Source organism: Motacilla alba, chromosome 18 (genome assembly GCF_015832195.1).
Source record: "Motacilla alba alba isolate MOTALB_02 chromosome 18, Motacilla_alba_V1.0_pri, whole genome shotgun sequence".
In the NCBI taxonomy this organism is placed as follows: Eukaryota; Metazoa; Chordata; class Aves; order Passeriformes; family Motacillidae; genus Motacilla; species Motacilla alba.
In genome coordinates this window covers 9,491,209-9,506,179 of record NC_052033.1, presented here as the reverse complement: position 1 = coordinate 9,506,179, position 14,971 = coordinate 9,491,209, and the positions used below count along the sequence as shown (strand labels likewise).

At 46.9% G+C, this 14,971-nt stretch overlaps 1 protein-coding gene across 1 annotated transcript in view; it reads right to left on the bottom strand.

The window, feature by feature from the left end:
• GNA13 (G protein subunit alpha 13) overlaps nucleotides 1–10,892 on the bottom strand; it is a 29,774-nt gene extending 18,882 nt beyond the window's left edge. The window contains exons 1-2 of the mRNA XM_038157083.1: nucleotides 10,521–10,892; nucleotides 8,023–8,249 (exon numbers count right to left, since the gene is read on the bottom strand). Of these exons, the coding sequence (XP_038013011.1) occupies nucleotides 8,023–8,249; nucleotides 10,521–10,803 (510 nt within the window). The 5' untranslated portion in view covers nucleotides 10,804–10,892. The remainder of the gene's footprint in view (nucleotides 1–8,022; nucleotides 8,250–10,520) is intronic.
• Between the last annotated feature and the right edge of the window lie 4,079 nt (nucleotides 10,893–14,971).

The following is a 14,971-nucleotide window of genomic DNA, read 5'->3' as shown; positions in this document are numbered from 1 at the left end:
TAGTAATCACCCTGCATTACTTTTTTCCCCACAATTTTGTGTAGATATTTTGAAATACAAATGGTACCAGTGCACCGTTTCCACCCCTGGAAATTCTGCATCCTCTTGATTTGGTCACCAGTGGGTGATAAAATATCATCATGTGCCCAAAGAGAGAAGTGCTCCCAGGCTGGCTGCAGAGATCCCAGCGTTTGGTTTAAAATTATTTCCCCAGCATCTTTAAACAAAGGAAAAAGAAACAGTAACTCATTTGGTATTTTACATTCCTGTACCCTTGAGCCATAAAAAAGAATTTGGGGTTTTTTCAGTTCCTTGGTTAAGTCTCTGAAGAGGAACATCTATTTCACTTATTAACTGAGGAGACTGAAGGAAAAGAAATTTAAGGCAGGAATGACTATGATGGAGAGGTGTGCAACATGGTACAGTGAACTGAGTGCTGTAAAAGGCAGCTCACTCCCTATTACTGCTCAGAAATTTTCTTTTCTCAATTAGTTGTTGTCAGTTACTGTGATGATAATTCAGGGTGTTTTCTGTATTTAAAATTCCTCAACTTTTCCAGCTCTATTAGCTAATGTTTCTTCTTAATGCAGACATGCAAGTTAAGAAGATATTGGAAGTAATTTAAAACTTTTTTAGTTATTGATTTACTCTTAAACATTTTCTTTATCACTATTTAAATTCAACCCATCAGGCAGCTCTGGTATAAAATATAAGCGTAAGTCTCCGGGATTATTCAGATTTTTATTTGAATTAAACACATTTTATTTACAGTTTGAGGCTGCCAAGTTAACTAATATCATGTTCTATGCCTCATTTATTCACCTTTAAGATATAAATAAAGGCTTGATATTCCAGAGTAATACAAGACACCACTTGGTATCAGGCAGCCTCCATCAGCACTGTGAGTATACAGCCTGTTATTCTGTAAAAGGGCAGGTTCTGCACCCTCAAACTTCTCAACTGAATTTGATAATTGAGATCCTTAGCAAAGGAAAGTGCCAGCAGACACAATGCTGGCACAGAGATTATCTTGCTTTCCCACAACTACAGTTTTTCTATTGCTTGTTTTACGTAGTGAGTGAGGTCAGCTGCACTCGGTTTTCTCACATTTTCTGAAGCAACTTCCTCAGCTACCACAAGCTGAAGTTTCTTACCCCTTTTGCTAGTTCTGTGTAAGAGGTGCAGCCTGAGCCCAGAAGATATCAAAGCATTCACCATGAACAGAAATCTGGGACAATAAAGAGCCAAAACAGCCACCCAGTGCAAGCTAGGTGTAGTACGTGCCTGGTGAGAGCTGACTTCACCAGCCTCTGAGGCTGAAGCCTTGTCACAGTGAGCTCAAATTAGGGAACAGCGAGTCAACACCGCCTCTGGCAAGGCACCTCAGTCCTGAAGGATCCCATATTTACACGTGAAAATGCTCTCTGCTCCTTGCCTCAGGTGCAGAACACAGGCATGGAAGATGACACTGCATTTATCCCACACAGATTTGCTGACAGCCACGAGCCCGGGGACTGTGCAGGGTTTGTGTTCAGGAAGTCATTTCTAAATGGACCCAGAAGGGGTGCAGCCACTGCTGTTTAAATTCCAAAGGTTGTAACGAGACAGCTCTGCAGGCACCAACATGCAACACCTTGCAGGTGAGCGGAGAGCACGGAAATGAGCTTGCAATGAACGTCTGTACCAAGGGCTCAATTTACACGGCACAGCAGAAGCAGCAAAAGCTCCTCTAACACATTTGCAGAGATTCGAAACAACCTGCTGAGAAGAGGTTCACACGCTCTAGATGTGAATATTCATATTCAGAAGGGCACTTGTATTTTATATTTCTTTAACCACGGCTTGGTTACAGAATCCCATTTTATTGCAAGAAGTAGGTCACCTTCTAGTCTTCTGCAACAAAACGTTTAGGAAACTAAGGCACATGACTATCAACACGACACAGCTTGTTGGAGATGGCATATGTATAAGAACACATCCCTCTGCTCCCACACTGCATTGTACAAGTCTGCATTTTAAAAGCAGCAGTTCCCCATGAACAGATCACAGAAGCCCAGAATGGTTTGGGTTAAGAGCACCTTAAAGATCCCCTTGTTCCAACCTGCTGCCATGGGCAGGGACCCCTTCCACTAGACCAGGTTAGTCAGTACCTGGATTGAGTTTGAATTAAGAATTCCACCCTCAGAGAGTGCACTGAAAGCATGCAGAAAACACAGGCTTGCACAAGGCAAGTGTAGCACACAGGACTCCAAAGGCATTCCTGCCTCGAAGACAACTCATCCTGCTTCGGTCTGGCACTACATGTCTACATCAAGACAGCTCCTGCTGAAAGACCTCTCAAGTCCAGAACCACGTTTGTGCTTAATAGCAACAAAAAATAAAAATATAAAAAAAGAAATAGAGCAACATTTGGAAAAAAATACAGCAAAGAGGTTCTCCATTAAAACCAGACCAGCACAAACTGGCAATAAAGACTGGTCCACTCTCCAAACACATCAATATTTTGCTGCTAACAAGAAAAGTTACCAGGCAGGAGAGGAAGAGTGATGGAAAGGGAAGAAGGCAGCCCCAGAAACAGCATTTCAACTCTCAGAGGCTGAAAGAGGAATCCTAATCCCAATTCGAAAAAGGATAAAAGATGGCACTTTAAGTTAGTATAATTAACCTGAAGATCACTCAGCCTGACTGAAATATTACAGTCAATCCCCACTACCAAAGCACTGACATACACTGAAGGGTTTTTGGCCACAAACCTGGAGTAAGGACACTCAACCCTCTACTGCTGGACTCTAGAGTTAATCTCTATAAGGAGTCTTATTAATACCAACTCCAAACCAGCATTATCTTGTCATTGAAGCTGGAAAAACAGCAAATCTTCAAAAATCCGTGTCTCTTTGTAGGATTTGAACAGCTCATTTTAAAGTATAAATTTGTAAAGCCCTTTTCTTTCCATAGTTATAGGAACAATCTTTGATAAATCCTTTTCACCTGAAGAGCATGAGATGGCAAATATCCTTTTCCAAGGGCTTTAAGGAGTCATGCTCACTGTACACAGGCCATCCTGTGATCTGGGGTTTGGCAGAGCACTGATTAGAGAAAGGGGGAAAAACTGTTCCTACTTCAACATATATAAAGCAGCAGCTTTTTGGGTTTCCACACAGAAATTTAAGCAATAGTCAGTGTAATTGCAACACCACATTTCAATAAACTCTGAATTATGTGATTTTTTTAATGTCCAAACAGTCAATATTTAGAGAAATGCTGGGTGACTGGATCTCATGCCTGTAATGAAGATTCTCCTGTCAGTCTCAGAAACCTCCTCCCAACAGTTTATGCACTCATATCCCAATAGAAGCAACTCCTGAACCCTTCAAGCAGAGTGGGAGCACTGAACACCCAATCCCAGATCCAAGAGGAGATCCAAGGGGAAAGCCATGCCTACCTCCTAAGGTAGGGGCGTGGAGAGGTTAAAGAGATGAACTCTGGGAGGAAAACCAACACTTTGCAGAAGCTGCTGAAAGGCTTCTGAAAGTCACTGTCACAAACACAATGTAGGCACTTCCATGAATGACAGGTAAGACACTCTTTCCAGGCTCTACACTTGTGACTTCAGAGGGACTTGGTGCACTGACCTCACAGCTGTCCCGTAAGATGGGAATCCACCTTCCAAAAGGGGAAAATCAACATCTGGCTTCACACAAACTGACCTCTGCAGGATCAGGGTCTATAATCAGGCATATTTCAAGATGTGTTGAAAAAACAATAAACTTTCTGAATATTCTGCAGTGTCCATTTGAGGACTCATCCTTTCAGTAGAGCTTAAATTATTTTCTTGTGTGTATAACAGCCCTACTAATATTCAGACAGAACCCTGAAAAGCCCAAGGAGAATAAGACAAAATACAATACAATCTCCCAGTAAACTGACTAATACTTGCAAAAAATACTTGTCTGCAAAAGAAAAATGCTACATGGAAGCTGCTGCAAAGCTATCAGTGTAACTTCAGGCAGAACACGCCTCTTCCTGTCTCCTATAATCTGATCTAGCACTTGCAGGCATGTCACAGAAAAAGTTGTGATGCAGAGGTGAGTGCATATCCCATAATCCTTACTGTATCATCTGTGCCTGCAGTTCTATGCAAATATGGACAAAAATGAAGTGTCATCTCACATGAATCTCACATCTCTGCAGCTTTCTGGCTTCAAAATACTCAACAACTTCACTTAAACTGCAAGTAGGGCAATAAGTATCTGTCTGAAGATCAACAACTGCTGGCAGCAAAGATCAAAACTCGCCCAAAAGTTACCTTCAACAAGAACAAACCCTGAACACATTCAAAGCTTATCACACATCTGAGCAACTCGGCTCTCATCACACTCTTCCATTCTCAGAGAACAATGAGACTCCTGGAGAACACTTCAAAATGCTCCTCTGTTAGCAGCTCTCACAGCAAGTTCAAGAAATGACTGACATGAGAGGGAAGTACAAGGCTACTCTTACTCGCAAGGTCCCTGCTCAGGGCTCCTCAGCACCAAAGGCTGCTCAGCTGTCAGTGCCCCGGAGCAAAGCTCCAGGAGAACAGCAAACCCTGACAGCCACACACGGAACAGCTCAGCAGCACGAAGAGAACAGCGAGGAAATGCCCAGGTAAGTCAGCTTGCACGCTGCAGAACTGACAGAACGGCTGTGTTTATCCAAGTCACTTCAGATTTTTACCGGAAACCAAGCGCTGAGGGGAAATGTGAAATGTTAATGAGGTGTCAGAAGGTGTTGGGCTGATTCAGATTAAATCTGTAACTCAGCCCTGTCAGCCACCTGAGAGGCCAGAGGAGAAACAAGCCTGGTGGACGGAGGAGAGGAAGCCTGTGGATGACCAGAACCTCCAGTGGAAGTTACAGAACCGCCTCAGCTGCAGAGCCAGGCCAGTCTGCAGCTACCTGTGCTAGAGGAACGAGCACCTGGGTGAGTCTGGTTTGTAAGAAATGTGAGGGATTAGAACGTGAACCACCCGGGAAGCACTGAAGTGGCACATATTGCACCAAGCTGTAATTAGCTCTTTCCAGTTTTAAAGCACTACACAAGCATGACCTAATGAATTTTCATAAATGCTGCTGCTAGTGGCCAGAAGGCCTCTATTTTTATACCAAGGAAAATAAATCATATTGGCTATCCCATGACCACTTGAGTTAACAAAATGAGGAAGGACACTCCAGTGAACTAGACATGGAAATGCTGATTCCTAATTCCATTAAAATACAACCAAGTTCTTTTTTTTTTTTTTTTTTGCCGCTATAAAAAGATCACATTGTTTCCTTAGGCTCCCAACACCATCAGTAAAAGATCCTGGAGAAAAACAACAAAAAAGCAAAAGCAGCTGAACAAATCCTCACAAACGTACATATATGTTGAAGTTTTAACCATATTCTTGCAGAAACTTCAATTTTAAACCCTTTTTCTCTGTACTTCCTACCTGCCCAAGCTACAAATGGCTTCTACACTACATATTCTTGCTGCCTTTCCTCCACAATTTTCATGTAAATTTTGTCATTTTTCACTCCTTACCCATCACTGCTCCATTTTCCATTTGCTCGCCTCTACCTCTGTCCCAAAGTGTCCTTTTCCCACGGCAAACACTTCCCCACTGCTTCTGCCCGTGCTCTCACAGTATGAGCCATGTTCTTCAGACCAGTGAGAAGTTAAACTCACTCAACAGTCTGAAAAGAAGTCAGGGCAGACACAGCCCAATGATGCTTGTCTACAACGTCAGCCCTAGAGCTTTACTCTATTTTTGTGCCACTTTTCCCTCTCTCCTACTCATCTAATCATTGCTTCTATCTCTCATCATATTTTTTTGCCACAAGCAGCTAAACTGGAAGCAGAACAGTGTTTTCCTCTTTTTCCCCTTTCTACAGTGTTAAAGATTTTTAGTCTGGAGCCTTCACTTGGAGAGTCAGTGCTTGACACGCCTGAACTGTCTGTCTCTCCCAACTTCCCCCTGCTCTACCTCCTGACTGGGACACGCCTGTCACTCCCTCCTTAACCCTTGGTGTCCTCCTCTCCTGTCAGAGCACAGCAACTCTCTGAACACTCTCCTGCAAAGCCTGCAGCAGGTACAGCACGAATCCACAGCGCTCCAGGAGCCTCCCTCTGCTCTGCTGCTCACATGGAGCTCTGGCAGAAGTCAAGCTGAAGCTTACTGGGGTAAAACTGAGACTTCATGCTTGGCCAGCACAGATCACAGTGCCTGCACTCAACACAATGACATCATTCAGCTGCCTTATTTTTTTCTTTCATGTTTATAACTTGGCATAAATATGTCCAGCGGAGATTTTGAAAGGATTTAGGAAATAAAGTAATATAAGAATAAATAAAGCAATTATCTTGCTTTCAAAAATTATTAGGATAGTACTGAACTATTAAGAGCATATAAAAATATTCCTGAGTTTTACCTAAAGCACAACATGATAAATACATATTTTTGCAGACAATTACACAGATGTAGGGATTTACAGAAGAAAGCAACAGCTTTCTTTCTGTAAGGTTCAGAAGAACAAATTCTTCACTACCCTCTTCTCAACCCACTCAAAGTGAAACTCTGCACGTTTCAGCTATGGAAAGAACCCACTTCCCAGGGCCTCAAGATGACAGAACACTAATTGCTCCCTTCCCTTTGCTACACAGCCTCAAGTCACTAAACATGTTTAATCGAAGACAAAACTGTCTTATTGAACAGATTTTACAGCAGATCCTTCCAGCACAGCAATTACACCAGCAGAAGTCACATCTGCACCAGAATCTTGACTACGGAAGAGCAATTACTCTTTTATGATCACTTGAAGGTGAAACTCAAGGAGCAACAGGTCTCCTTAGGAACTTATTTACAGAGCTCAGCCCAGGGCTGGGCAGGTGATAGGCCACTGCAGCACCTGCCCATTCTGCAATCTCCAGAAGACATTCCATGATCAGGGCAATACATATTTATAGAATATTTACACAACCTCTTTAAGTCAGGCTATGATTACACAACCATTCATAATAGCTCAACAGGAGACATCGTAAGCTATTGTTTGGATTCACACTAACACAAAGGTTATTTTTAAGACATAAAAACACAAAGCCACTTATGTTTGAGAGACCTAGAAGAACAGATTTAATCTATTTTAAGGTTCTCAACCCCCACCCCCACAAAACCCTATGCCACTGGCATACACAAGTCTAGGAACCAACAATCAAATTTAACTTGAATTTTTCATTTCTTTTTGCAGCATTTGCATGGGAATGGAGCAAAGGGAGTTCAGCTGTCACAGACAGTTTGAGCTGCTGCTCAAGAATCAAGAGGTTTCTTTTTCCTTTCCAACCCCACTACTGAATTGTGTACTCCATCTCCACCCCGCTAAAATAAAATTGTGTATTCCATTATATTTCACACAGAATAATGAATAATTTCCATTCCATTTTGTTACATTGAAGCTGAGGACTTCAATGTAACAAAAATCTCATTACACGAGTATTAACACAGACATTCAAAATTAAACAGGAAGTATACAGAGGGAATGTTTGCTAGATTGCTCAAACTGGAATAGAGAAGGGAGTGGTTTTTAAATTCTTCTCATTAACCCATGCATATCTTTTCTTTAAAAATCACATTACTATTAAGTCTGGGGTTTTTTGACAAACCATTTTTTTTTTTTTGCTTGGCTTGGTTAAGTTGATGCACTAGTTAATAAAAGAGTGGTAATAATTATATGGTAAAAATACTGTGCAGGTACCAGCTTTTGTTACAAAACTTAAAAGCCCTCAATACCTCAGCTTTCCCACATATGAAATGAGGACGATTACGTCAGAATTTCTTTTATTATTATTAAAAAAAGAGGGGGGGAAGTAGCTAAATGCAGCTGTGTGCAACACCACAGAGTAACAGCCAACCACTCAAGGAAGCGGCTGGGTCGGCGTTTCACAGAGAAGCAAGGCAGGGACAAAATCACACGCGGGCACTTAAAGACACCGAAGGCCAAATCTTACCAGCTGGAACTCCCTGCGCCTGTCGTAGGCGTGCTGGATGCCACTGTCTGCCCACAGGGCTCGGATGGCTGGCAGGTAGTCCAAAAACACGCCGGTCTCCACCATGCCCTGCGCCACGGTGACCGCGCGCGTGTCGAAAGCCATCACCTTGTCGCCGTTGCTCTGGTTGGCAGGATCTCCCCAAGGGATGTGGAGCTTCTCTCGGGCGTCCACGAGGACTCGGACACCTGCAATGACAAGGAAGGGCACCGTGAGCAGAGTTTCTCAGCATCTCCTGTTTCACCAGCCCGCAGATCTGCACAGAGGAACAATGCACCTACTCTGCACAAAGCTCAGTGGGAACATCCACACGTAGGGAAGCAGGAAGGGTCCAAAAAAGTGATTTCAAGCCACTACAATTAGCAAATCTGGGGTTTGCTGTTACCTCTATCTCAAGAACATGACTATACCATCAACAGGATTATCCCCACAGTGCAAATTCAATTCCTGAACAAGTGTTATTTTTAATTACTAAGTTTATCCAACCTGTGCTAAAAAACTCTTTCACTTGGCTTGAGTACAAAGTACACTTAAAAGTTTATTTCAAAATACGTTAAACCACCTCATTTCTTGCTTTAAGGCTCTCTAGGCTTTGTGTTCTTATCAACTTGGTATCCAGTTATATCAAATTATACAAAGAATCTCTATCGCTGACAGTATTTCTACGATTGCTTTTAATACTTTCAGAGAGACTAAGACATGTATTAAAATCACTGCACTTGCTCAAAGTATGTTCCTATAGCTTAAGTGCAGAGGAATTATATCACTTAAAGGCTTTCCTGCATTCTGTGGCTGTTTTGGTAAATATTCTCTAGGAAAAAAAGAGTATTTTAAACTCCTTCTGAAGGATATAAAAACCCACTGTGCTCAGGTCGATAAGGTAAATGCAGGGAAATGATTCCTGGCACTAAATTTACTGATGAAAAAATAAAAAGAAAATTCCAGAAAGAATAAGCAACTGTAAAGGCATGGGAAGAGATATAAGGAAATTAAGATGTGGCAACAAATGACTGTACAGTAACATACTCATTCAGTGCCAAGGTGTTTTGTCAAGGTTCACTCCCTTTCCATGGTGTTTCTCTCTATCAAAGGGGGGTATCTGTCAAATCTATCTGTGACTGCAGGAAAACAGCCTCGCAGACAGATGTGCAGTTCCTACGTGGATACCTTCACAGAGTACCAAGCAGCTTTAACACTAACCTTTAACCTGGTTGAGATACATGCAAACTTTAACCTGCTTGAGATACATGTGTGTGATTTCTCCTGCCTTCTACTGCTATCAATAGTTTTTCCAGGCTTGATTCATCAGCAGGTTTGTAAAATTGAGAACTGCTGGATTTTCAGGGGCTGAGTCTGGCAACACTTTTGCTGTTTTGAGAAGCCACATTAAGATTCTGTCCAACTATTGCACAGTCCAAACTGAAAATCCAAGGAGCGATTTAGATAAGAGAGAAAATGAGGATGACCAATGAAGTCAGGATGACAGCAGTGAAATCAAGCGTCCACTACTCCCCTAAACCATGTGTGGAGGTTTTGGCAAAGCGTCTATGAGAGAGGCTCTGCCTGCGGGTTGCAGTTAATTGATGTGTCAGCCGAGTTTCCAACACAACGGCAGCGATTCTTCCACTGCAGCGAAATGCTGAAAGCACAGGGCTGGGCTCCTCCTCACGCACTTCCAGGTGCATCTTCCCCTCATCCATTACCGCTCATTACTGCACTCGCATTACCAGGAAATCACAGAATCAATTAGATTGGAAAAGACCTCTGAGATCATTCAGTCCAACCTATGACCGAACACCACCTTGTCAACCAGACTTGCCATTAAGTGCCACGTCCAGTCTTAAACACCTCCAGCGACAGTGACTCCACCACCTCCCTGGGCAGCTCATTCCCATGTCTGAAGTGAAGAATTCTTCCTAATGTCCAGAATAAATCTCCTCAGGTGCAGCTTAACACTGTCCCTTCATCCTATCTCTGGTTCCCTGGGAGCAGAGCCCGACCCCCACCTGGCTGCACCGTCCTTCCACTGGTTGTAGAGAGCGATAAGATCACCCCTGAGCGTCCTGTTCTCTTCAGGCTGCGCCCCCTCCAGCTCCCCCAGCCGCCCCTTGTGCTCCAGCCCCTTCCCCAGCTCTGCTGCCCTTCTCTGGCCTCGCTCCAGCGCAGCACCGAAAGGCAAAGCCCGGCACCTCCCGGGCTCAAACCGCTGCTCCCGGGGCCGGGCGGCGGAGCCGCCCCGCGGGCCGCACCCGGGCGGCGCGGTGACAGCCCCGCGGGCGCGGAGGGGCCGGGAGCCGGCCCCGGGGGAAGCTGAGGCGCCGGGACAGCGCGGGAGGAGGAGGCGGCGGCGGCCCCACGGCTCCCCCGGCCCGCGGGACCCGCCCGAGCCGCCTCTCCCCGCCCCGGCCCGGCCGGGCCCGGCGCTCGCAGGGCGGCCCGTCCCCGCCGCCCTCACCCACCCTTGATCACGTTGCTGTAGATGGTGGCGCGGAACTCCTCGCGGGCCGCGCGGTCCCAGTCCTGCCCGTGGATGATCCGCATCTGCTTCAGGAAGGTGGACTTGCCGCTCTCGCCCGCGCCCAGCAGCAGGATCTTGACGAGGCGCTTCACGTAGGTCTTCTCGCGGTTGAGGCACTTGTCGATCTCCTTGGACTTGCGCTGCTGCTCGGCCTCGCCGCTGGTGAGGAGGCAGCCGGGGAAGCAGCCGGACAGCGCGGAGCGGGACGGCAGGAAATCCGCCATCTTAGCGAGCGCTGCCAGCGAGGGGAGCGCCCGCCCGCCGCCCGCGCCGCCCGCGCCCCGCACCGCGCCTGCGCGCCCCGCCACGCCCGGCGCGTGACGAGCGCCGGCCCCGCCCACGGCGCGGGCTCCGCCCCCTGCGCGGCCCCTCACAGGAAATGGCGGGAGCGCAGGGCGGCGGGTCACCCTGAGGGACCCCGGGGCCGCCAGCCCGGCCCTGCGAGCACACCCCGGCCAGGTGCCTCACAGCCTGTCCGAACGCTCCTTGATCTCAGGCAGGCAGGGCGCTTTTTAGCCGGACTGACAGTTTACTTGTATAACTCTGCCTTTTCCTCAAGAAATCCCCCGAGTCGCTTTGAAGTTGAGCTTGAAATTGGGATTTTTCAGCACCGTTCCTGGAGGAGATCCAGGCTGTACCTTCCTGGAGTATTTCTGAATCCTTGCTGTACCTGCTGGCAGGTGCCGGGCTGCTCACGAGGAAACACAGTGAAAGAACATTCAGGCACAGGGTGCTGCTGTGTAATGGAATTAAAGGTTTATAGATGCACATGATTATAATTTTAACGTGCTTTGTAATGGGAAATAAAGTTAAGGTGGAGAATGACTTCATAGAGTAATAAAGGTTTGGAAGAGACCTTTAAGACCAAGTCCAACCATCCACCCAGCATCCACAAAACCACATCACCCAGCAGCAGGTCCAGATGTTTCTCAAACACCTTCAGGGATGGTGACTCCACCGCCTTCCTGGGCAGCCCCTTCCAATGCCAGACCACCCTAAGTAATTTTACTCTTTTTTTTCTAATCTAATCTGAATCCCCCATGTCTCATCTTGAGGCCATGTCCACCGGTCCTCTCACTGTAGGCAGGCAGAAAAAACTAAATCATAGAAACACAGAATCAGTTAGGTTGGAAAAGATCTCTGAGATCATCCAGCCCAATCTGTGACTAATCACCTCCTTGTCAACTGGACCATGGCACCAATTGCCGTATCCAGTCTTTCCTTGAGCACCTCCAGGGTGTCTCCACCACATCTCCGGGCAGTCCATTCCAATGTCTAATTACCCTTTCCATGAAGAAATTTTCCATAATAGCCAACCCCAACCTCCCCTGGAGCAGCCTGAGGTTGTTCCCTCGTGTCCTGTTCCTTATCCCTGGAGCAGAGCCTGACCCCCAGCTGGCTGCACCCTCCTGTTAGGGGTTATAGAGTGAGAAGGTCCCCCCTGAACCTTCTTTTCTCCAGGCTGAGCCCCCTGAGTTCCCTCAGCAGCTCCTGGTGCTCCAGCCCCTTCCCAGCTCCATTCCTTCTCCAGACATGCTCCAGCCCTTCAATCTTCATCCTGAACTGAGGGGCCCAGAACTGGACACAGGAATTGACGCAGCCACTCCTGTCCCTGTCCTTATCCCTGTCCCTGTCCCTGGCTTCTCATGGGTAGGTTTAGGAGAGAAGACTGAGAGGAGATCTCATTAATGCCCATAAATATCTCCAAGGTGAGTGCTAAGAGGATGGTCCCAGACCCTTCAGTGGTACCCAGTGACAGGATGAGGAGCAATGGCCATAAACTAAAACATGACAAGTTCCACCTCAACATGAGGAAGACCTTCTTTCCATGGAGGGGCCAGAGCCTTGGAACAGCTGCCCAGGGAGATTGTGGAGTCTCCTCCCTCTCTGGAGACGTTCCAAACACACCTGGACCTGTTCCTGGATGACCCTGCTTAGGCAGGGGGGTCGGGCTGGACGATCTTAGGAGGTCCCTTCCAACCTTAACCCATCTGGGATTCCGTGGAAACGAGCCCCAGGCTCAGCCCACCCCTGGCTGCTGGGAAGCTGCCGGGCAGGCGGCCCGGGGAGGTCGGCCCTCGGTCAGGGGGGCAGGATGGTGCTTGCCAGCTAAGCAGGTTTTGTTCTCGCTGCAGAAAGAGAGCTGTTTTGTTAAAGCGCTTGGAAAAATCGGCACGTCCTTCCTCTCTGGCTGGCTGAGAAGAGCTCCCCGGTGCTGCAGGGCTGCAGCACCGAGCTGAGCAAACAGCCGGGCTCCGACCTCTCCCGAGACACAACGAGCAAAAGAGAGTGGGACTCTGAATCTGATACTGAGTTAGAAGAAGCAAGGACTTATTTTCAATGGTAACCCTGCATGTGAAGGGTAGAACAACTCATGGGCTGAGGGACCTGCAAGGATTGGAAGTCCCAAGGACTGAAAATCCCACACTTCATTCAACCCAGCCCTAAGCACAGCTGCTCTTTTACTCCTTTGTTTAATAAATTAACTTTAACTACCATCAGTTACACCATCGTAGTGCAAAGATTGCATTAAGCATTTTTCTCTCCTTACATCTCTTAGTCTTTGATATCTAGTGAGTTATCCTCTCAATTTTTTCTGCTTTCCCCCCCAACATTAATAATAACTTAGAAAAAGGAAGAAATAAATGTGGAAACGGTGAGGTGAATTTAGAACAAGGAAATGTTGCTTGGCCCCAACTGGAAGGACCTTCAAAATCTGAAATGGGCATCAGTGTTCTCACCTTAGGTTGGTCCCACACAGAGATAAACTGCATGAGAATTATTTTGCAGGGCCTTACCAGAAAAAAAAAAAAAAAAAAAAAAAAAAAAAAAAAAAAGAATAAAAAGAAAAAAGCATTTCTCATAGGAGAACAGGATGTGGTACAAGATTAATATAAGGAGCACATCCTGGTGTTCTTGGTACAGATGTGGAAGCCAGTCATTCCTGAGCTCTGGTCTCAGTTTTAAAATGAAGTTTTAAGATATTTGACTCAGCCCTCATCTCACCTCCCTAGCTGCAGAGGACTCCCGAGTTTCCACAGTCGAGTCGGTGAAGTGCTGGGGAGTCCCTGACCTCGCCGTGTCTCTGCCCTTCACTGGGGAGCTCTCCGAGCTCCGTTGCCGTGTGCTGGCCCCGCAGCCTGGCTCTGGCAGCTGTGCCCTGCGGGAAGGCTGTTCCTGCCCTGCGTGTTCCCTGGAGAGGCCTCAGCACCATCCAGCTCAGCTGTGAGCCCAGCTGCATCCTCCCAGCCCAGCAGCCAGGCTTCATCTCTAAGGCAGGGTGCATGAGGTCTTTCTCTGCTTGGCTTTTTTCCTTCCTCTTTGCCACTGCTTTCCTTAGCTTTCCTGGAAAGCCCAGGAATGACGGGAAACAAATGCTGCCCCGCTTGCGCTCGCAGCTCTTCCCGTGAGGCTGCTAAGGAAACTTCTCATTTTCAGTGCTTGTGCCCCACCAGGCAGGACAATGGACTCTGGAGATATTCCTTTAACCATTGCCTTGCTGGCAGAGCTGAGCTGAAGTCGCGCCTCTCTCTATGCCACAGTTCACACAAATTTTTTTTTTTTTTTTTTTGTTGGCAAACTGCTTTGAAATCTTCCTGGAAGGAACTGCGTGCTAAAACCGAGCCCCCACTTGCCACTTGCTTCACTTACGTTACCCCTTCCTTCCCCTCAGGGCGTCCCCAGTTCCTTGCATAGAAAGGTCGCTTACTCACCACATGCCTTTTGTGTCGGATGATTCAACTTTCTGATGTGTGAAGAAGGGGCAACCACGTAGGAAATGTCACCTTTTAAAGACAAGGGGGGATTCCCTTGGCAGCGCTTTCCACAAGAGAAACTCCGGAGAGTTGAGAGCCGGTCTGTTGAGAGCAATCACAGCTTGTGGGGCTGCACAAGGAGACCAGAGGGATAAAATCCAGCTTTCAGCAGACCTTTCCCCAGCCTGGACATACTCTGTGGGAGAGGCTGGCAGGGATCTGTGGGCTCTGGAGAGCCCATGGACTCTCAGCATTGCCCTGTGATGTGATGATGTGATGTGATGTGATGATGTGATGATGTGATGTGATGACCACAAGTGTATTTCCACGGTAGCATCATTCACCCTCTGCATGGGGTAGAACACCCATGGAGACTTGCAGCTACATAAATACCACTGCATTTACCATACAAAACAGGAGGGTACGGAGACTCTCCAGAGAGAGACTCCTGCATTATCTGGGGGGCAGAAAGGCCAGGGTGAACGTGGGGAGTCAGAAATCTGGAGGGAGCCTGCGTGGCTGCTGCTGGTGCTCTCCACCGCTCTTCCTGCTGTTCAAGTCCCTTGTTTTCTTGACCAACAAATTCACACATCAGCCAGCCAGGCTGTGTCAAGGACTGGAGAATTCTTTGCTTTCC